Genomic DNA, 23,934 nt, shown 5'->3' on the forward strand with positions numbered 1-23,934 from the left:
TTTTTCATGAATAGTAGTTAATGTGTCATAGTGATTAAATTAAGGCGCTTTAAAATTCTTGCAAAAAGTAGAAATATTTAATCAATAAAAACAAGAGTTGCTATATGGTGTATACTATTGGAGGCTTCAACTTCACGTAGTGTTGACGAGTGAGTATTTGACGATTAGGCCTACATTTAGTGGTTAATTTCCTGTTGGCGTTGGCTTATAGATGTGCCATTGTTTATAATGTAAAACTCGTAATTAATAAACAAGCAAACTTACGATGATCTAGTTACAATAATAAACCTCAAAGTTCGAACGAAAACCATCAAAGTCACACAACTTTAAGACTGTAATTTGTAGCTTTAAATTTCCGAGAAAGCTGTAATCAACATTACAATATCTTTCTACTTTCGTTCACCCAAGGAATGGGTGTAACATGAGACAGAAGGAAAAATCGACTGCAGTGACATCTTAAAAGAAGTTTAGAACTTGGCTATCATTAGTATTATAATACTAGTATTGGTATATCCGCAGTATTACAATTTTAGCAGTAAGTACTGCGAATTTCTGTTTCCGGAATTTCTGAAACAAGAGATGTGCATTATTAATATCAAAGAATAAAAAGTTTGTTTCATGAGGTGGCCGGATAAGGTAGCTGGGGCTGTTCTGTTTCAGTAGTTTTTTTAAATTTATTTCATTCGATATATTAAAGTGAAGATGAAGACTGCTTTAATGATTGCAGAGAAACCTTCTTTGGCTCAATCACTAGCCAATATACTGTCAAATGGTAAAATGAAAACCCGCAAGGGTATAAATGGTGTTTGTTCAGTTCATGAATATGAAGATTTTTTCCGGTCAGAGAGGATAAAATTCAAAATGACTTCAGTTTGTGGGCATGTGATGTCCATGGATTTCATTGGAAAATATAACAATTGGGACAGAGTAGATCCGGTAAGATTTCCAACTGATTTCAGTGTTTAAAATTTAAGTTTAAAAATACTCCCATGTATCATACTACATTGTAATTTTATAGTTTATTTATATAAAAATATATCCAAGCCCATACTAATAATATGTTGAAATTTTAAATGCTATGGTAAGAAATATTTTTGTATGATGCATCATAAAAGTTAAAATTATATCCAAATAGTGTATTGTAATAATCCAGTTACATTTTTATATCATCAGCAAAAATTCTAGTATAAGTTTCTTATGTTAAGGAAGAAAGATGCCCATTCACTTAGAAATTTTCTTTATTATAATTTACTAAAGCATTACAGGTTAACCATTGTTGTAATGTGTTCTTTCATTGATTGTTGGAAAGGTTCTTTTGGATTATACTCTTAAAGAAATAATGCCAAGTCCAGACTGCAAGATGTTAACAAATTAATTTATTTTTCAACAAATGTTTGCTATAGCCATATTAACTTGTAGGTACAATTTTAAATACATAAACCTTTGAACAGGAACTCTGTATCTAAATGTATGTCAATCTTCAAATATAACAATTCAATATATACTGTGAGGCATATGATACCGTAATTAGCTTTGATAGATAAACATACAACTTGCCAAGTAACCGAGTAACAGCGTAGATGCAGTAACTCCTAATACTAATAGCTTCTGGCACTGAACTGATTTCTTATCCATTAATTACTCATTTTACCCTTTTTCTAGATAGTTTTTAGCTTTAACAAACTTTTTAAACATTGCATCATCATCATCATAATTATCAACTTCCATCAATATAAAACTGAATTAAAACAATGAAACTATAGTTTAACCTCTAGGAGATGTACCTACCTTGTGGTCTGAGAAATTGTATGAATATTTTCAGAATAATAATTTGCCTAATTCTCTACAAGAAATGTGTGGAACTTTTTCTCAAAAAGATCATATTTCATGTATAACAATAATATTAAATCTTTATTTCACCATATAATTAATTAAATTGAAATGTTTGTCACTTTTTTTTTATCTTACTGAAGTATCACATGATTTTAATTATTTTCCAAGCTACAGTTAATAAAGTTTTGGATATAATTTATTTGTTATTAGTATCAAATGATTAATTAATTATTGTGTTATATATATCATTAGCATGCACTGTTGGAAGGTTTGGCAAAATTTTAAAAAAGAGTTTACAAGGTTGTGCATAATATGGTAATTTTTATTATATCACGTGTTAAATACATCATGGACTAATTAATTAACATTGTTGGAGTGTAAAATATGATAAAAACTGAAGTAAGTTATGAAGAAAATATATCAGAAATATCTCATTTTGCTTAATAAGTGGTAACCTTGCTAGAGAAAGGAAAAAAATACATTAACATTTATAAATACAGAGATGCATAAGAGAAAAGTTTAATTTTTGTGTGTTGTATTCTGAAGACAATAGAAACAAAAGAAATGAGCTTAACATCTGTTAAAAAGACAGGCTTGAGTCCAGTTAAGACAGTTTTTAAAATATCTTTCTACCATAGAAAGGGGGGTATTGGCTTATGGAATGAATTTCTGTCAGCAGCCATGCAAGCCAGCATTTTACAAGAGTTAAAAAGAGCAGTTGGTAATTCCTGAGAAGTAAAGGAGAGATTTGTGTTTAATTCTTCTCAAACATTTAGGCTTTCTCTATATAGAATTTGAGGAGGCTTAAATCAGGTGCTCAGAATTATCAGTGACTGAGATAATTTTCCTAAGTGTGAACTCATTAAAATTTGGATTATTAATGGCTGTAATATGGTTATTAGGATTAATAGAGGTCAAGTATGACCTGTTGATTAGTAATGTTGAGAGTCATAGGGTTCTTAGTATATTGCCAATAAAATGCTTCATGCTTTGGGACCATAAGTATCTTATAATAGTGAAGGTTTTATTGAATGAAAACTGGCTGTATATAATTATTATATTTTTATCTGATCTCAGTGGTTCAATTGGTTTTTATTTTGACTTTTGTAATCTTATTTATTTACAGATTTTGAATGGTACATTCTAATTAACTTAATTTAATAGGGTCTAAACGAAAGTGGATAATATCCATTTTGTTTCAAATAATGAAAATGTACCTCGAAAAATTCATTTTGGAAAGAATTCATTTTGGTTAGAATTCAATTTCTACCATGACTGATATAAAAGCTTTGGAAGAAAAGTTAAGCAAAATAATATTGTACTAATTTCTTTAAAACTTGCATTGAGTTTTCAAGTGAGTAAGTTACAGTGAAGAATCTTTAAACAGACATTGGATCTATTATTTAGATGCATATAATAGGAATGCCATGTATCTGTATATGTAGATATTTCTCATCTTTACAGATATTTTTGTGTATGTAATATATTGTTCTACTTTTGCCACTTTTATCCATAAGATTAATTAATCTTTTTAAAATTTTTAAAAGTTGGAACACTTCTATATTTTCATAGCTATCTAAAAAGGACGTGTTTTATTTGGAAATACATGTACCTGTTAATATATCATCTGCAAAATACATGAACAAAATAATGATTTTAGACTTACTTCATTAACTTTTTGAATGTCATTCTGCTACAGGCAGAGCTGTTTAGTGCGACTACGGAGAAGAAAGAAGCCAATCCTAAATTATCAATTCCAAAACTCCTTGAGGCTGAGGTAAGAAATTTCTTTACATTCAGTTCTTGTTTGTCAAAATTTCTGAATTTGAAAAGTGATGTTGAAAATGCTGAATATTTTAATATCCTCAAGAATACTAATTATATAAAGCTACACTGTCATAGAAGTCATCCACAAATTTGGATGAAAAAAGGAGGTGATTAGAAAAGTTAGGAATACTGCCCTCACCAACATCTTGGAGTCTGGAAGAGCATACAAGTGACATTGCTTAGCTATGTCACTTATTGATATGTTTTAACACAGTTTTGGTATGCTGCTCCATTGTTTTGTTATGGGAAAATTATCAAAACTGTTACATTTGATTACAGTTTAGATCAAATATTCTATCTATAAAAGGAAATGCAGCATTCTACTGTCTTCAAAACTCTGATAGGAAATTCTAAACAAGATAAGTAAATTATTTTACAAAAATATTATTAAATAGTTAGTGTTAGAGTAGTGGAAATAAGAGATAAGATGTATAGTTATACCCAAAACATTTTTGATATCTACATAAGGGTTTTAAACATTGTGGACATCAAGTATGAAAACTATGAGATGAAGCATTTTTATTACTAACATAAAATTTTACCTTTCATCCAGACTGACTCAGTAAAAAAATTATAAATGTACAGGAAAATCTTTGATAAAAATTCATAATTATAAATTTCAGTATTTTGTGAACAACAGGCTTGTAATGTAAACTAAAAACTTAAAATTCATGAAGAAACACTTAGTACATTCAGAGCTATAGGATGTTGTAAGTTATTTACTACAAGATAGTTTTAATGTTGGTCAAATCAAGCAGTGTAAATGTGCTCAAAATTATTATAACTCTAAAACATTCACTTTGCATTAGTGAAATTAAAATACATAAACATTCTTTTAAACCAAGTCATCAGATTTTCTCTGCCACTTTGGAGAGGTTGAGTAAATCAATAATATTAGGTATGGGGAATTAATTTTAAAGAGAGAAATAAACCTAACATGAGAAGGGATGTCCAATGTACAACAGAAAACCTGAGAACTTTATAAAATAAACCTTACTTTTACAGGATTGAAAAATAATTACCAACTTGTTTAGTTTCTTTGTGTGACTTTCTCATACCTTCTTTCTTTTTTGTAAACCTTATTCATCAGGAATCTGCAAAGAAATAACCTTGTGATAGATTTTTTTTTTTCAGTTTAAAATTTCACCTTTTCTAAGATTATATTTGCTTTAATAAACTTTGATATATCAAACTGAGTAAATATCATAAATTTCTGCCCAAAGCAAGCTTCCTCTATAGATCACTACTATAAATTAATCCTGGAAAATGTTATTTTTCATAGGTGATTCTGCATTCAATCAGTGAAAATGTGTCAATAATTTTTGTGTATTTATTATTATACAAGTTGAGCTGAACCTTGATGTTTTTGATGCATTCCTCGTGTACACAAAACTTTTGTGCATTGCCTATTAACCTGTTTTGATAAATAATCTCATGGATAAATTTATTGTTGTATTCTTTATTTTACTGTCTAAAGTAAAAGAAAATTGGTTATACATGTACTTTTTTTTTTTTTTTTTAAATTAGTTGAACTGCTTGTGAAAGTTAAACTTCATTCCATTTTCTTGAGGACTTGAATTTACTTTCTAGGCTAGAGGATGTGAATATTTAATCCTGTGGTTGGATTGTGACAAAGAAGGAGAAAATATTTGCTTTGAGGTTATTAATGTTGTAAAAAATGTTATGAAACTGACGATGCGTCGAAATGAACAGGTAAGCTAATGTAACCAGTTTTACTGGGATAACTTAAGATCATATCATGACCCGTATGCATTTAAGTACTGTAAAATTCAACAGATCGAACATGAAAGACAGAAGTATGCTTTTTATGTCTTATGTGTTTTATGAATAATTTGTGGTCATGATTATTGCTTTCAACATTGTCTGTTTCTCATCATACACCCCTGTTTATTTTAATATTTAGAAGACATATTTTGACTGTCATTAATGAGACATTGTTTACTCTTGTTTTATATCTAATTTTTAAAAACAGACATTAACGCCAATGATAAAGTTAGAGTAATATTTGTTACTAACGTATACAAATGATTGTTTTAAACAATATACACATAAGATAGAAATATTAAATATAAAAACATACCTTAATGTTTGTGTTACCTGAGCTTGAAAGCAGTTTGTAAATGCTGGCTGATTAAAGGTATGTACATGCATATTGTATAATCATGCCTCAGAATTTACAACAAAGTTTATGCAAAACATGAAGCAGTGACCATTTGAAGCAACATTTTAAACATAATTAAAATCAAAAAGTAATCATCTATATCTAATTGCATTGTTGTTTATAACTGTGTTAATTTCTGTTTGTGGAAGGATTGCATGTTATGCTTAGTAGAGTATGTTACACAGTTTGTTCTTAACAACGTCCCTTTCTTCAATCTTAATGAGTTTTATTTGCTCTCTGTTCAAAATAAGAAGCCAGAATAATGCAGTTATTATGGAAATTCTTAAATCTGAGCAAAAGTATGTAATGCAGCATTGCTTTGTATGTTTGTAAACAAACTATGTCAACATAAAGTACAATATTCACAGAATTATATTAAATCCTCATTTACTAAGTTAATGGTATAATAGAACTATCTGAAGTTCCTACAGGATTGATTGTGTTCTATTTGTAAATACTTGCCAATTAATAAAAGCCAGAATGTGTCGTTGTTGCTTTATTTGATATCTGTACATGTTAAGTTAAAAATGGAGATTATAAAAGTGAACAATGACTATCCTGTTTCATTACTAAAAACTTGCAGTTAGATTAAGCCTGCTATTGTAACTTAATTTCATACTCTTTCACTATTTTTTTAAAACTCCTTACCTTTTTCTTATTTTAAAATAAATTCCTTACTTTTAAATATGTTTTTGATTTAGCTTTACATGAAATACAAAACTTGTCACAAAAACATGTGGTTGTATGTGAGTATAGTCTAACTACCCGTTACTAAAGTCATATAGTTACATGAAATACAAAACTTGTCACAAAAACATGTGGTTATATGTGAGTATAGTCTAACTACCCGTTACTAAAGTCATATAGTTACATGAAATACAAAACTTGTCACAAAAACATGTGGTTGTATGTGAGTATAGCCTAACTACCAGTTACTAAAGTCATATAGTTACATGAAATACAAAACTTGTCACAAAAACATGTGGTTGTATGTGAGAATAGTCTAACTACCCCTTACTAAAGTCATATAGCAAAGTGTTTCAGAATCTGCTGGTTTCACAGCTTCTTCTTGGTATCAGGTGTGTTCTCTTTCAAGATGAATAAATTGTGTTCTCTGCTTTCTTTGAGTGATTTCAGAGTGAACCTTACCTACACCCCAGTAAAGGATAACTGATCAAACATGTCTTTAGCTGAATACATTTTGAATTTTCAAGTTGAAGTGGATACATCAATTTTATTGAAATACACTTCTTGTAATGGTTACTGTTACAAAAGCTACAAGTGAAAGTGTGAACATCACAACTTTTTATAGAGTTATATTAAAAATGAGTGTGGTTATCATGAGGTGCTTCCAACAATAGAAATCTTTCGTAAGAGGCTTATTTTCATAAAATAGAAGAACAGAACACCAAATTTTTTTTAACAAATATAATATTTATGCTTTAAACATGTGTGGATCCATTTTCAATATCAGTAACATTTGTGAGTATATTTAAAATGTGACTAGATAGAAAGATAATTTACTGTATTGTGTGTATGTTGAAGGGAATGTTTTGTTACCCAATTAATTTCCAAACTTCAGTCAAATTAATCAGTTTCTCAAAACCTCCAGTGAATACTTTATCTGATTTTAATTAGATACTCACTTCAGTATATTGTTTTCATGAAACTAGTATTAAACGTTACATTTCACTTGAACAACTTTTTTTTTTCCTGTTTCTAAATCTTGTATTTCTATTTCAGTGCTTTCTCTTCCATTGGTGTGAAGTGTTATTAACTTTCCTTAAGTGCGATATTATTTTCCTTGAGACGTAATTATTATTTTTATCTTGTTTTTAACCAGACAGTATTTCGTGCTCACTTCAGTGCTATAACAGAACGAGACATTAAAGCAGCAATGAACAGTTTAGGAGAACCAAATGAAAATGAAGCTCGGTCAGTCGATGCAAGACAAGAATTGGATTTGAGAATAGGTTGTGCCTTCACACGTTTTCAAACCAAGTTTTTTCAGGTTAGTTAGGTTCATTAGAGTTATTTTATAGTTTGTTAGTTGGTTTTTGATATATTTTTTTCAGTCTAGCTTCACAGTAATTTTGGTATGATATGTGTGACTCTTGTTTTAATACATTTTTCCAGTTTCAACTTTTCACAATCTTAAAATACTATGAAAACAACTTGTGTTCAAGTTGTTTTTTTGTGTGGACCCATTTAATGTCATTTCATGTATCCTAAAGTATGCTGTTAGTATTACTTCATAATTACTGTAACAGTACTGCACTGGTTTCATTCATCATTCACCAGTTTTTGAAGGTTTGCACATTGCAAGAGTACAAATGTTTTTGTTTTCATTATAGTGTGCACATTAACATAAACAGATTGTTTTAATCAAATTTTCATCAAGTAGTTTTCCTTTTCCTGGTAGATCGTACATTATATGTATTATTTAGTTATTCATTCTTGGTTGAATGTAAATTCAAGAATAGTTACATGGTTTAATAAAATGTTCTTCAATGTAAGAGGTAAATGAGGCAGAAATCTTCTGTGTCTGACTTCACACTGAATAACTTATTATTATGTTAATGGTGAATATTTCACTGAATTCCAGTGCTAGAATGTACACCACAGTTATGTACCTCTGTTGTGTGTGCTACAGTTATGCCACTCAAAGAAAGATTTTTGATAACATTATTTAAACTACTTATAAATAACTATTAACATGTGATATTTTTCATTTACTTTATCTTTAAAGGTGATGTACCACATTCTGTTTTTAGGTGTGATGAACCACCTGTCTGTTGGTCTTTAGGTGTGATGAACCACCTGTCTGTCTGTCTTTAGGTTTGAGGTATACCATATTTAATCCATCATTAGATGCGATGTACTACACTTAATCCATGTGTGTGTATATGTATACACATACATACATACATACATACATATAGGTTCCAAACTACGAGTAAAAGTGACAATTCTTGTTATTATGATATTCATTGCAGATCAATTATCATAACTAAATTTATTTCTTCCACCAAAATAGCTGTACATCTTTGATTTGTCTATAATTTTACAATGATCTGGGTCATCTAGTGATTGCTATCTTTGCTTCATCATGTAGTTTGGAGAAATATGTACAATGTCAAGACAGTTTTTATCTGTTACTAAATACTTGTTCACTGTCTGCTTTATTGTTTTATATTCTTTGTCACTTTTAAAGACTTGTTTCTTGGGATTTTCTGACCCCTTCTTATGTCATGGCCCAGTGGTTAGGGCACCTGACTTGGAATCTGTGGGTTGTGGATTTGAATCTTCTTCATCCAATGTGTTCACTCTTTTGGCCTTAGGGGTGTTATAAGGTTAAAGTCAATCCCACTTTTACTGGTAAAGAGTTGACAGTGAGCTCCCTTTGCTTTAGTCCATCTCTGCTAAATTAAGGATGGCTAGTGCAGATAGTTCTCCAGTAGCTTTGTTCAAAATTTAAAACAAAACAAACCATTTCTTATGCTTAGTATCCTGATTTCTTGGTTGTTCATCAACCAAGAAATTTTAGCTAATTTAAAGGCTCTTCTGATGTAATACAGTGTATAGCCTGAATTTGTAGAATATAATTACTGTGATCAGGTTCTTCTCCCAAGATGAATTTATAGATAGCTTATTTACATCACCTTTACTTTTTTCCAATTAGGCCTAACAGTTGTAATTGAAAAACCCTAATTAATTTCCCCATTATGGATTTCAGATGAATTTTTGTCTAAGTCACTTAGTGGAGATATTTGAAAGTGTGCATAGTGTTCAATACTATAATGTGATGCCAAAACTTCTAAAGCAAGGAGGCATGTTTGGTACAATAAATCTGATTTTATTATTTTAAGTTGCATTATAACAGTTGTTTTACTTCAAAATTTTTATGTTCTTATTTCATTTTCCACCATATTGCTATTTAGTAAATATACTCTAAGGTAAAGAGCAAGAAATAGGTTTCACTGACGTTTTCCATTGTTTGAATTGCTGCAGTTTTTGATCTGATACACAAACCTAATTTTAAAATGTCTCTGATGAGAATGAATCTATTATCAGAATAAACAGTTAATAATTGTAGCTACTAATGGTGGATCTCAGTATAGAATAAAAAAGAACTAAATTCAAACTTTTTGAATAGATCTGCAAAAACTGTTGAAATAATTTGTTCTCATGGCCTTTCTCTGCTGATCTTGTCTCTTAGAAAGAAAAAAACAAAAGAGAAAGGTTAGCAAAATGAGAAAGAAATGTGTTGTAATTATATTAAGATGTATGCTTTGTTTTATAATGTTCTTTAACTTGTATTTGAATTTCAGGCTTTGCATGTTAAGATGATTAGAAACCTGAATTATCTTTATTTTTAGGCTAGCAGTGTAAAAGACGCAACATTTTGCTGAGGATTTTGTTGTATTTATAAGAAATATATAAAAGGATGCAATAATTCTGTTAGATAAATCTTCAGGGAATGTGAATTCAAAAGTTGAACTGGTATAATTTTAGAAGAGAATATGTCTTGAGTCTGTCACTTATCTGTTTTAAAAAAGCTTCTTTGTATCTGTGTTAAGAAATATAATTTGTTACTTAATATTATGATGGAATATTATCATACTAGAAGTTATATGTACTTGACATTTGCTTCATTGGTAATATAAACTTTTGACTAAATATCAAAATCTCTTAAAAATTACAAAAAAAATCAAATCTTCTTGCAAACTTTGAAAGCATTTACCTAGATACCAAACAGAAGTAGTTGCAGTTTTACATTTTAATTGGTGTTGTTGATACTTGTGATACTATGTTGTATCCTTGTCAAAAACAATTAAAAAAATTTCCCACCAATACTTGTCTATAAAACCTTCACAAAGTGTAAATTTACATGTTTTTCCATAATATTTTGGTTCTTACTCAATTTAGAGTTCCATTTACTTTAGAATGTTTTCAGGAAGGATGTTTGCACAGTAATTACTTGTGTGAGACAGTGCACATTAAGTTACATGAATTAAATTGAAGTGAAACAGAACATGCACACACTGGTATGTTATACACATTATGCTTAACATAGTTAGTTGGTTACATGTATGTAAAGCTGAACATAGCCCTTTAACTTTAAAACATCCATAAATATAACACTATGACAATTGAAATTTGATATACTTGTTATGGGCATCTGGTAGCATTAGTGTGTCTGTGATGTATCAAATTTATTCCATAAAACAGTCTTCCAAATCATTAGTATTCAAGTATAACATTCAAGAGAAATTGTGTGTGTATATTAAACATATATTTTATGAAATTAATAAATCATTTTACTACATCTTAAGATAGGAAATTTTCAGAAGGATTTTTATTATTATTTTAATAATAGTTTAGATAAGTTGAAAAATAATGTTTGATAATACAACTTAGTTTCATTTGTTAGGGGAAATATGGAAATTTAGACAGCTCTTTGATTTCATTTGGACCCTGTCAAACTCCAACATTAGGTTTCTGCGTTGAAAGACATGACAAGATTCAGTCCTTCAAACCTGAAGCTTACTGGGTGCTGCAAGTTAAGGTAAGTTATTGGATAGGAAACACGTGCAAGTGGATAAACACTTTAAACTTAGTATATTATATTTATAAAAAATATCTCTGATTCTGTAGCAAGGCTCCTTATTAATGTGTTTTTACTGTGGTTAATAAGCAATAGAAATTATTTTATTTTTCTGCATAGGTGCTGACACCTGGAGGCTCAACTCTTAGTTTAGACTGGAATCGTGTTCGTATCTTTGATAAGGAAGTTGCTGATCTTTTTCTACAATGTGTGAAAAACAAAAAGAAGCATTGTGAGAACTTATTATTTGTTATATCTATAGTTCTTGTTACCTGAATACTTACTTATTAGATACCTACTTAAGCAAGTGAAATTATTTGTTGGTTAGTTGGTAAGAGAGCTGCCAAGTAATCTGTTTAAACATGATTTTCATGATATATCAAAAGTGCTTCCCCTCTTTAAGTACTGATTTTGTACTTGCCTTTTCTCTTTTTTTTTTTTCCTAGGGTACCTATTCGTTAATTTCACAATGTAATTCAGTGTCAGTGACATGAACATTATTTTACTGATGATTTTATGTGTGGTTCATGTTTGTATTGACAAAAGAATACCTTAACACTTTCTCTATATCGTTTCAATACTCTGTGTTAGCTTTACTCACCTGGTGAATATTTTGTATTAATAGTACAAGAATGAAATATGCAAAGTAGAACAAAAATACATTTTAAATTACATAAAAACAAAGTAACATTGCAAAAAAATAATGAAATAAAGCATGATAAAATAAAAAATGATATAAAAATATTATTACAAAGTGTAAGTCTGATAGGCTGAGTTTAAAAAATTAATTTTTTAGCATATAGCTTCAAGATGACTTGTAGCTACATCATGTAACTTTCTTTTTAATTGTTTTACTCCTAACCTTTTTTTGGTATTGAGGTAAAACTTGTGCTTGTGAAATATTTTTGGAATACATCAAGTTTTATGGGGATTGCACAGTGATTTTAAAGTTTTGATAAATATCATGATTCAGGATACTTTCATAATAATAAACAGGAGAACTTCTGGTGGCCTAAAAATGCAAGCACTTGGGTTCCCCTCCCTAAAAAGGAAATATTAGCTGCTCAAAAGCTAGTGTATCATGGTTGTCAACCACTCATTGTTGCCTAATAAGCTTTAATTTCCTGGAATTGGTAAACCTCGTGCAGTGTTTTGTCACAACTTGAACCAGATACTGGGTTTGCTGTTCATCCCTTGTTAGGAGACAATTGTACTCTTCATTGAGAACAACTCCACACTCTGCATGATCATTTGTGACAGCAAAGCTGTTGACAACATTGAGAGCCTCCTTATAATCCTTTCTAGCTGGCCAAGTGTCTGGATTCTGGTCTAAGAAGTCAGTGAACAGATGAGGATGGAGACCTTCTAGTTACAAGATCAGATAGCTGAAACTGCTTAATAGATGCTGGATTAACTGTCTGTCACATTTTCTGTTCCTTCACATTCCCTTGTTGCCCTTGCCATAAGCTTCTTTATGGAAGAGGACACAGGTGGATAAAAAAAAAAAAAAAAAAAAAGCAAGGTCCACCAGCTCCACTGACAAGTACCAGAGGTGATGAGAACTTGTCTAGAACAGCTTTTTGATATAGCTGTGTTGACAGTGGCATAGGCAAGCCTTCAGAAGATTTGGGTTATTGTTTTGTGCTGATGCTTCAATCCATCCTTTGAGAAAGATCTTAACTGGAAATACACACATCTGCTGAAGACCATTCTTCTTCCTGTCTGTCAGTTTAAACTGATTATGAAAAAAACAGATCTTGAGTGAGTATATTACGTTAGACATCCACCTAGCATGGTGACAGGTGCCATTAAGTGGATGCACCATGGAGGAGTGACTCCTATGAAGATCAATGAGAGCTCTATGAATTCTTGACAGTCATCACTGAGGTCCTTTTGCTCTGTCAGTGGCTTTTCAGCCCAAGCCACTAGCTCTAGTTCACTGATGAAATCAGTTATTTACTTGTCATCAGCTGCAGTTGCATATGAATTTCTGTCAATAAACTCCCACTGATCTTGAAACTTCTTAAAAATCAAAACATATGGTCCTATGTTAGTACTCATGAGTGTAGTGAAAGCTCTGGGATCTAAACATCCACCCACGTGTTTGCCGTGCGTGGCGACCCATGAAGGGGAGGAGAGGATCCTGGTGGTTGAGGGGTCCAACCCTAACACACCATTCTGGCCTTGAATTCCTGTAGACGGGTGGCCTTTGGGTGGCCCGGCCCCTCTTGTGTCAATCGGCTGGTCCACTTGGGCTAGACTAAACCAAGTACCAGTGTTGGACGTTCTCAACGGGTGTTGTGGACATTGTGCCTGATGCTGGTGTTTGGATATAGTGCTCACGAAACCCTGGCATTCCTGCATTGTCCTTTCATTACATTGTATTGCATCCCCCTTGTAGGGCTCCATGGTGGGTGGGGTCAGTGGGTCCCGAAAATTTTCTTTTTTCCGATGGATCCTCCTTCAAAAAATTTAAATAAAATAGTGAAAAAAACAGTCAATAGGTAAACGACCACGTCTTGAAGACTCCAAGCAGCAATCTTCAACATCTGTAACACACGTACCCCATTTTCTTGTATTACATTCTCTTTCAGAAAAACCTTTAGAGCAAATGTCCCCCTTTTTTTATTCAGAAGGGACGAGAGGGTCTTGCTGGCTCTCCAAAGTCAGTAAAGAAACTTCAATCTGGAGACATATTAGTTGAAACATCCACAACCCACCACAGTGAACTCCTCTTGAATTCAACGGCAATTGGGGATATACCTATTGAGGTTACCCCTCATGCTACCTCGAATTCATCACGACGAGTTATTGTTGAGAGGGATTTGAAGAACGTTCCCGAGTCAGAGATTCTCGCTGGTTTCTCCACTCAAGGAGTTTCTGCAATAAGGCGCATCTCCACTTGCAAAGATGGAGTTACACTGCCAACAAATACCCTCGTTTTGACATTTACATCATCACGTGCACCTGCCACCATCAAGGCAGGTTATCTAATTTGCAGGGCACGGCCATACGTTCCAAACCCTCTCCGATGTTTCCAATGTCAGAGGTTCGGGCCACTCCAAGACATCATGTCGTGGTTCCCTAACATGTGCTTGTTGTGTTGGCAAGGACCACAATGCCTATGAATGTGACATGGACCCACATTGCATCAACTGCAATGGTTCTCACCCGTTCTACTTTCGTTCTTGCCCAAAATGGTTGGAGGAAAAAGAGGTGCAGCGTTTGAAAATGACTCATAATATCAGTTATCCCGAGGCTCGGAAATTGCTGTCCACAACTCCATCTCGGACATATGCTGCTGCGCTTCATTCCACAACTACAGTGGGAGTGCAGACAGATCTCTCTGTGCCTCCAAGAGAATCATTTTCAAAACAAATGAAAAGCCTTTTGACCTCCATGGTTAAAAAGGTTGATGAATTGACTTCTACACCCACCTCTGTTCCTCCCATACATTCCAACAAACCTCAAGATCCACATTCTTCAGTTTCAAATACAGGCATTTCTTCTGATACATCTTTTTCTCCCACCCCAAGAGGCAAAACAATCATTCGATCCCATTCTCAGTCACTGGAATCCCCTTCCAATAACAAAGACCTGCCTAATCAACCCAGGGCAGGATCCATGGAGGTTGATAGACATCCTCCAACTAAGGACAGTAAGGAAAAAATACGTGGTCGTAAACAGAAGGGTTCTCCAGCCACTTTGCCTACCCGTCATTAAAAATGGCCACCTTGATACAATGGAACTGTCGAGGTTTACATTCTAATCTGGATGATATCAAAACACTGATTGCTTCCTACCATCCTGTATGTCTTTCCTTACAAGAAACGTTTCTAAAACCTGCTAATACAGTCACCATTTGGCAGTTTTCTCTGTACAGAAATGACAGGCTGTGTGATGGATGAGTACATGGAGGGGTGGCACTACTGGTTGATCAGCATGTGCCCACCCTGTCTTTATCACTCAACACACCCTTGGAGGCCATAGCCATCCGTGTTTCCTTGGGTCACACCATCACTGTTTGTTCTCTCTACCTGTCCCCTGGAGAGACATATAATCAATCAGACCTTGATGCTCTCGTTGAACAGTTGCCGTCTCCCTTTCTACTCCTGGGGGACTTTAATGGACTTCATCCCCTCTGGGGAAGTGCTGTTATTGATGGGAGGGGTCGCTCTGTAGAGCGTATGCTCTCTGATCACAACCTTTCTCTTTTCAATACTGGTTTTTCCACTTATTTTCATGCACCTAGTCAGTCTTTTACCACTAGTGATCTCTCAGTTTGCTCCCCTTTATTCTTCTCCCATATTTCATGGAGGGTTGACAATAATTCACTAGGCAGTGATCATTTTCCTATACTTTTGAGAGAGACTGGCCGTAGTCGATGCCACCCTACCAACGTGCCCTGGTGGAAGCTGGATCAGGCAGACTAGTCCACTTTCACTGCTCTTGCAGAACTTGATCCTGCCATCATGAATCAGTCATCAGTAGACGACTGTGTGGCAGCGGTAACTGGCTGTAGTATAGAGGTAGCTGCTCAGTGTATTCCTAAAACCTCGACACGTTTTCCACAATATCCTCAACCGTGGTGGAATCCTGCTTGCCACTTAGCACGGAAGGCTCAAAAACGGGCCTGGGATACTTTTCGTAGATATCCCACACTTTCTAACCACGTCCCTTACCAACAGGCTCGTGCACATGCTAGGTGGGTAAGACGTCAAAGCCAGAAGGAATCTTGAATTAAGTTCACAACTAGCATATCTTCTACCACCAGTTCCAAGGTCATATGGGACAGGATTCGAAAGGTCAGTGGGCACTACAATTCTGTCCGCCTCTCGATCTTACTCTCTGATGGTCAGGAGGTGACTGATGTTCGGAACATCGCTGATACTTTAGGTGAAAGCTTTTGCCGGGTATCCAGCACTTCTGCTTGTTCCTCTACCTTCTTGGCCATCAAGACTCGGGCAGAGCATTCACCTCTTTCCTTTCAAACTGACTGTCTCTTTGACTATAATTATCCCTTTACACTGATGGAACTGAAAATGGCCCTTTATCGGTCTGGCAGTACATCTGTTGGACCTGATGATGTACACTTCGACATGCTGCACCATCTATCTCCTGCTTCTCTTGATGTCCTTCTAATTGTCTTTAACCGAATCTGGCAGAAGAATGTATTTCCTGATGCCTGGAGCCAGGCTATTAATTTACCTTTCTCTAAGCCAGGGAAAGATCCCAAGATTCCTTCAAATTACCGTCCAATTGCTTTGACGAACTGTCTCTGTAAGACCTTAGAAAGAATGGTTAATGCTCGTCTTCTTTGGTTCCTCGAATCAAACAACCTCCTCTCGCCCACCCAGTGTGGGTTTCGACGACAGCACTTCTCTACAGACCACCTAATTCGACTTGAAGCATCAATCAGAGAAGCCTTTCTCAAACTCCAACATCTTGTATCAATATTCTTTGACATTGAGAAGGCTTACGACACAACATGGAGGTATGGCGTTTTCTTGAGACCTCCATACATATGGGTTACGTGGCCATTTACCCATGTTTATTAAATAAATTTTTAATGGACAGGAGATTCCAAGTTAGTGTGGGTTCGACACTTTCCCGTTCTTTTGTACAGGAACTTGGAGTCCCTCAGGGCTGTGTTTTGAGTGTCACACTTTTCAGTATAAAGATAAATGCCATCAATGAACAACTCCCTCTCACTATTGCGAATGGGCTGTATGTTGACGACTTTCACATCTCATGTCAGTCGTCGAACATGAGATATATTGAGCGGCAACTACAAACTGCCCTCAATCGTGTACTGAAGTGGACTATGGCGAACGGCTTTAATTTCTCTCTCTCTAAAACCGTTTGCATGCAGTTTTGGTGCCAACGGGGTATTCACCCTGATCCTGAACTTCATATCGGTGAAGTTTCGCTGCCAGTGGTCCCTGAGACCAAGTTCTTGGGGCTTATCTTTGATCGTAAGCTGACCTTTATACCACACTTAAAGCAGCTACGGGTCAAATGCACAAGAGCACTGAACATCCTCCATGTCCTCTCTACTACCAGTTGGGGGGCAGATTGATGTTCTGTGTTAAAAGTATATCGTGCTCCTATTCGATCAAAACTCGACTATGGATCAATGGTCTATGGCTCTGCCAGACCCTTGGCCTTAAAGTTGCTAGACCCCATTTATCACCAAGGACTTCGACTCTGCACTTGGGCTTTCTGCACCTCTCCAGTTCAAAGCTTATATACGTTGAATCTCATGAACCTTCTCTGCACCTTCGTCGTTTGCAACTATCTTTACTATATTCTTTGAAACTTTGTTCCTTACCAAAGCATCCCACCTGGGGATTTGTTTTCCTTCCTCAGTGGGTCGTACTTTTTCAGAACAGATGATCTACCAAGCTCCGTTTGGCCTTCACATCCAGGCGCAATTGGATGACTTGGGTCTGTCCTTGGATAACATTGCAGATTCCACAGGTCAGCCCATCCCACCATGGCTTATTACAGCTCCCAAATGTGACCTTTCTTTCAGTCATCTTAAGCGGGCAGATACTCCAGATTGGAAGTACCGGCATTTATTTAATGAACATCTTTCAAACAATCTTTTCATTCCCATTTATACTGATGGTTCTAAATCGGGTAATTCAGTGGGCTCTGCTATGGTTTGCTGCGGTTCGGTGGCTGCAATTTTCTGTTTTTAATTGCTGTTTTGTTTTTACCTTTGTGTATTTTTACAAATTTTACTACATTTACTTTACTTTTACCTTTTTACTGGACATTTGGCTACTCATTATTACAATTTTGCTATATGTCTTTAAAACCTTCTATTATTTTAAATTTTGATAATGGCTACTATGACACATAACCCAGAACCAGGACTGGAAAGGCCAACTTCAGGTGACTGACGGATGTTCTTGAACTTACCTGTTAGTCTTCCTGGCGGGTTATGATCATTACCATTTTGCTAGAGTAAGTACTTTACAACTTCTTTTACTCTGCTTTCTCTCTTACCATTGTAAACTAGGTGTCAACATTGCTTTTATGCTTTTTCTGTTTTTCATTGATGTTTTGTTTTACCTTCATTTCCTTTTCTGTATTTTACTATATTTAATTTATTTTTACCTTTTTACCAGATGTTTGGCACAGATAGCCTAGCTGCTTTGTGCCATAAAACGCTAAATCAGTCAATCCTTAGTTGTCAAGTTCCTGAGGAGTTTTTCATTCCAGCAGACAATCAAAAGTATATCATCATGAAACTCTGCCTTCTTTGTTTCTGTGAATAATTTCTGGTGATTCTGATGCATGTGGTGGATGGAGGAGCAGTTGATGTTCAATTCTTCAGGATTTTGACCAATTGAATGTATCATTTCTGTGACAAAGCAAGTAGCAGCCCTGTCTGACAGCTTTGTCCTTTCAAGAGCCATAGATAGTGATCAAGATATTATGTTATTTTTGGCTATGAGACATTATGAAAGTCTGACTCCTTCAATGGCAACAGCAGAATCTTCCACATAATTTGGAAATTCGTCTGAGCTGCTTCTGGAAGATGACTCCAATTGTACTGTGTTTGAGAATGCTGTGGCTTCCTTCTCCCATTGACTTCTTTGTCCTTCTTCCATTTTCCTCCTCTTCAGAGATTGGCTATTTTTTGCAGCTTGCTCAGCAACAGTTGGTCCCATTGTTTCTCTACGACATGTTTCCCATTGAGTAATCGGGAATTCTCGGTCTTCTCGATTTGTCCTTATTTGTGAGGACATCAGAAGTGGCTATGTCAAACAAGTTGGACATTTCTGCTTCAAAGTCATTCTCCTTCTTTATCTATGGAGCTGATCTTCTGTTTTTCCCTTTCCTCAAACTCTGATAAACTGTGTACAGCTTCTCTACTTTAGTTATTGCATAATCTTTGTGGATCATTGAAATTCTTGCTTTCTCCCAGAATTCTGTTACATGCATGATCACTGTTGTGGCTCTTTCCATTATTGTCTTCTCCTCCTTAATGTGAAGGTGCAGAAAGAATGAAAGAACTTGTCCTTTAGAAGGAAGTTTTGTTCTTTTAATTCCATCATCTGGTTTGCAAAGGTAATCCTTAGAATGAATTGTTGTGATCAATCACTGATAGGTATCAATTGTTTTGAAAAAATACATGAAATTGATTATAATTTAATGAAAGATATTTACTGTAAATAATAAATATTAATACTAATTAAATAAATAAACTTGTCCCACTTTTCTGCATACACCCATTTACAGCTGTACTCTACATAATGAAAAACAACTTTAAAATGTGTAGTACAGTACATAACAAGGTCATCTGGAATGGTCAAAATCACAAGTATAGCAGTGGAGAATAAATAATCAACTCCAAACATTTATGTGAGTTACATTACATGAAATTACAAACTCCATGTGTAACCTTTAAATTTAGTCCAAATGACTTAAACTTTCACCACAAGGGTTTTTTCACACATACAAAAAATGTTAAGGGTTAGGAGCATGATGTTTGTAACTTTCATTTTGAATAATCACCTTAATATATTCTGGATATCATTGCAGATTTCTTCAAAAAAGTTGTATACCATTAACCCTCTCTTTACGGACAGTTCAAAATATGGATGTTGCAGCTTTTTAGAGAGTTATATTTAAAAGTTGGTTAAACTACTGTTATCAATATATACAAATTAACTTGGCATCAAAATATGGTTGATAAATCAAATGTTAATATTATATACGTTTTAAGTCTTTAATGTTATACAAAATATTTCAAAAACTCCAATTTCTTCTGGTATTAAAATTGTGACATTTACCCTTTAGGTCTCCTCTATACTCTTCTAAAAAGAATAAAAAGAGGGAAATTTACTTTTATTTCGTATTTTTTATGATGGCTACAAGGTCAGTGAAATCAACCAAGTCCATAAAGAGTTAGAAACAGAAAATAAGAAATAAAACAATTTTATGGAAGGAATGTGTGATATTTATTTAGGATGTTTGAGAGATAACACAAATGCATTTGAAAATTTTCAGATGAATAACAAGTATTTTTTTAAATCACATAAAATTCACTTTCACTTGAGGCTACCAACACTATGACTTTATATATTCAAGACAAATCTTTAGCAAAAACAGTTAATGATAATTTAGTTATTTGTGTACAAAGGACTTATTAAATTTCATGAATATACCCATACCACATTGAAAGTTATAATGTGGAAACTGTGATGATTATTTTATTGTTATGAAGTTAGTTAAATGGTTCATGTGAAGTGTTAATGACATGTAACATTTCTTCAAGACAACTTATACTTCATTTTTTGTCTTTTATCTGTGGAACAAAATTGGGTATTGTTATCAAAAATACAAGCTAGATTAGACATTTTGTTTTGAGATTTTTATTATCACTTTGTAACTTTAGTAAACCTATTTCAAGTGTATGGGATGTTATAGTTTTTTATCACCTGGGATTGGCCACTATAAAGTAAAACCTCTCCTTGCAGGGTGTGGAAACTGTAATGCCATGTCTTATTAATATAATTGTTCAGTTTTCAAGATTAAACTTTGCATAGTTTTATATTTTTTTTACAGAGTTACTGGAACTTCTCAGAAAGAAAAGACTCGCCAGAAGCCTCAGGCACTGAACACTGTGGAGTTGATGCGTGTGGCAAGCTCAGGATTGGGTATGGGCCCTCATCATGCTATGCAGGTAGCAGAAAAACTGTATGTACTGGGATATATCAGTTATCCTCTGTACAGAAACAACACAGTACTGGAAAACTTTGATCTAGTGTAAGCTATGGTGTCTATTGAAATAATGTTTTGTTTTTTCAGTTAAAATTAATACAGAATAGAAAGTGTGGAGTAATATTTAATGACAGTTAGAACTAGTGTTCATTCCTGGTGATATTGTTTTTATAAAAGATAAATCATTTTATATTTATAAATGGCTTAAGAGTTGGTTTCATTATTTTGTTCTATGTTGAATGGTTGTAATTAAATGTTTAACTATACACTTATACTACTCTTATAATACTATTGATTTTTACCATTTTATTTGAAACACTCATAAATGAATTTCATGTAATCGTTTTTAAATCTAAACTCCACATGTATATTAATTACTGAAAAAGACTTATTATATCCCATATTTTTTATGAAATTCTCTTAATATGTAAAATTTTAATTCTGTTTATAAACAATTTTTTAGTGTGCAATTTTCAGAGTACAGTGAAATGATTAAACAAGGTAACAGAATTTGTAAAGGTTGTATTTATAAAATGTATATTTTTGAAATTTGATCAATTTTAGTTTAAATTTTCTGTCGTTTATAATTGAAAGTTAAATAATACTTAGCAGAGTTGTTTCAGGCATTTTTATTTAAAATCTGTGACATTATTTAGCACAAGTAACTGACATTTTCTGTAAAGTAGTATTTGTATATGAAAATCAATGCTTAAGCATTGAAGTCTGATGAACAGTTTTCTTTCAATAGTAAGTATATACTACATTAGAATGTTAAAGATTTTAGTGGAAACTAGCTATCGATTCTTCAGCAATCACTTTCAGGCTAAGAGAATCAAAAGTCGCATCTTATTAAAATTTTTAATATTCCAGTGTACTGTATACCCAGATTTTTAGTAGTTATTATTGTACATGAACACACACGTTAAGTAGAATGACACTTCTGAACTAATATTATCTTGACATTTGATGAACCTTCTCAAACTATTTTGGATTGAACTGTAGCATTGCTAAGAGAAATGACACGTAAAATATTTTTATGGATTAGCTTAAAGATATTAATTCTGTATCAAAACATAATGTATGTTATTAAATGTTCTTTGATTTGTTTGTTTTTCAAAGTGGAGCTTTAAAACAACAACAGAATAATTCTGAATGGGGTGGAGAAGTAAAAGAACTCTTAAAAACTGGATTAACTAAACCAAGGTAAAACATAATTGTTTAATTACTTTAATGTGTATTATGATATAATTGCTTTAAAAAAACATGCTATTTATGACGTGCTAGGTTGGTATTATTACTTGAAAATAGAATTTTATTTTTATCATTACAAATGTTTACATTAAATTTACATTGGATCATTTGTTGTTCATAACCTGCTCGTTCAGCTGATGTTACTGTTTGAAGAAAATAATAAACCTAGTTTCATCAGGTTTTGCTACAATACCACATATTTGAATTTTATATCAAAGTAGATGTGTGTAGAATAGGGGATTTTTGTTTTTTATATGACAGAAATTTTCAAATTTAAAGGGAAAGTGGGGTGAATGTGAGTTTAGTGCTGATGGTTTCATATTTATGGCTACTGGTTTTTCTGCTATATTGATAACATAGCCTGGTGTCGAACAAGATTACATGCAGTGGCTAGTTTGAAGTGTACACTATAGCCACCAAAGGTAATAAAAGGCTACAGTAGAAGTCTCAAACTAACTGCTAGACCTAGCATTATTTGGCTACAGTACAAAATTCAAACTATCTGATGGATGTAACCTTGTTAATTGGCTAATAGTAAAGTAGGTATTAATTTTTTACATCCAAAGTAAGGGTTCAAGTGAGTTCTAGTACTGGCACATTAGACATTTGTTTTAAAACTTGTGCTGCTGCAAATACTGGGCTTTTTGCAACCATACATGATTATATTTCATTTATAAGTGAGACAAAAACAAACATCAGATATTATGTTAGGCAACATTCACATACATAAACGCTTTACTGTGTTAGGAAACATTCACGTGCATAAATGCTTTGCTGTGTTAGGGAACATTCACGTACATATACGCTTTACTTATGAGTTTTAATAAAGTCTTTCTTGGTTTCAAGGTCCATAACTAATGTATTTTTAATAAATATTAATGTCAGATCTAAGCCTAATGTGCATATTTTTCCTTATTTTTGTAATTAACGAATAGTTTTTGTATAAACTGTATAGTTAAATATAGATGTGTGTTTGCGTATATATGTAATACTGACATGTATATGTTCACAATGTTTTCCTCTCGATGCATGTGTCTCCCTCTATGTTCCTTTCCTCAACACATTTCTTTCAATAAATTGATAGAGGAAGTCCCTTTTTTTTCACTAATTTCTCTCTCAAAAGGAAAATTGTGATTCTTAATTTTTCTCAGGCTCTCTCTTCAATGATTATAAAACTATCATTTGTTATGTAAACAATAGATATTCTGACCAAAACCATAATTATTTGATACTGTTATAAAAGTAAAAAAAACATTTTTCATTTGTTTTATTAAATTGTACTATTTGTTTGCTGGAATAAGGACACAATTTGCACTCCACTTGTGAATTATGTCAAATAGTTTTGGGATGTTACAGAAAAAAAATTTCTTTAAGTTAAGAATTTTAGTTATTATGATATATTTTTTTAATTAAGTTATCACACAAGAAAAAGGTAAAATTACTCTTGAAAAACTTCAGGAAGGGATTTGATGCTGGGGACCATCCTCCTATAACT

General features: G+C 33.2%; 1 protein-coding gene across 1 annotated transcript in view; it reads left to right on the plus strand.

Annotated features, from left to right (window-relative positions):
* The window catches only part of LOC143237795 (DNA topoisomerase 3-beta-1-like), a 42,997-nt gene continuing 19,063 nt past the window's right edge, over positions 1–23,934 (plus strand). Inside the window, 10 exon segments of the mRNA XM_076477390.1 lie at positions 1–936; positions 3,533–3,610; positions 5,251–5,373; positions 7,686–7,853; positions 11,277–11,411; positions 11,571–11,682; positions 13,213–13,215; positions 21,035–21,233; positions 22,308–22,391; positions 23,898–23,933. Coding sequence (XP_076333505.1) covers positions 703–936; positions 3,533–3,610; positions 5,251–5,373; positions 7,686–7,853; positions 11,277–11,411; positions 11,571–11,682; positions 13,213–13,215; positions 21,035–21,233; positions 22,308–22,391; positions 23,898–23,933 — 1,172 coding nt within the window. The 5' untranslated portion in view covers positions 1–702.

Source organism: Tachypleus tridentatus, chromosome 13 (genome assembly GCF_004210375.1).
Source record: "Tachypleus tridentatus isolate NWPU-2018 chromosome 13, ASM421037v1, whole genome shotgun sequence".
Lineage (NCBI taxonomy): Eukaryota > Metazoa > Arthropoda > Merostomata > Xiphosura > Limulidae > Tachypleus > Tachypleus tridentatus.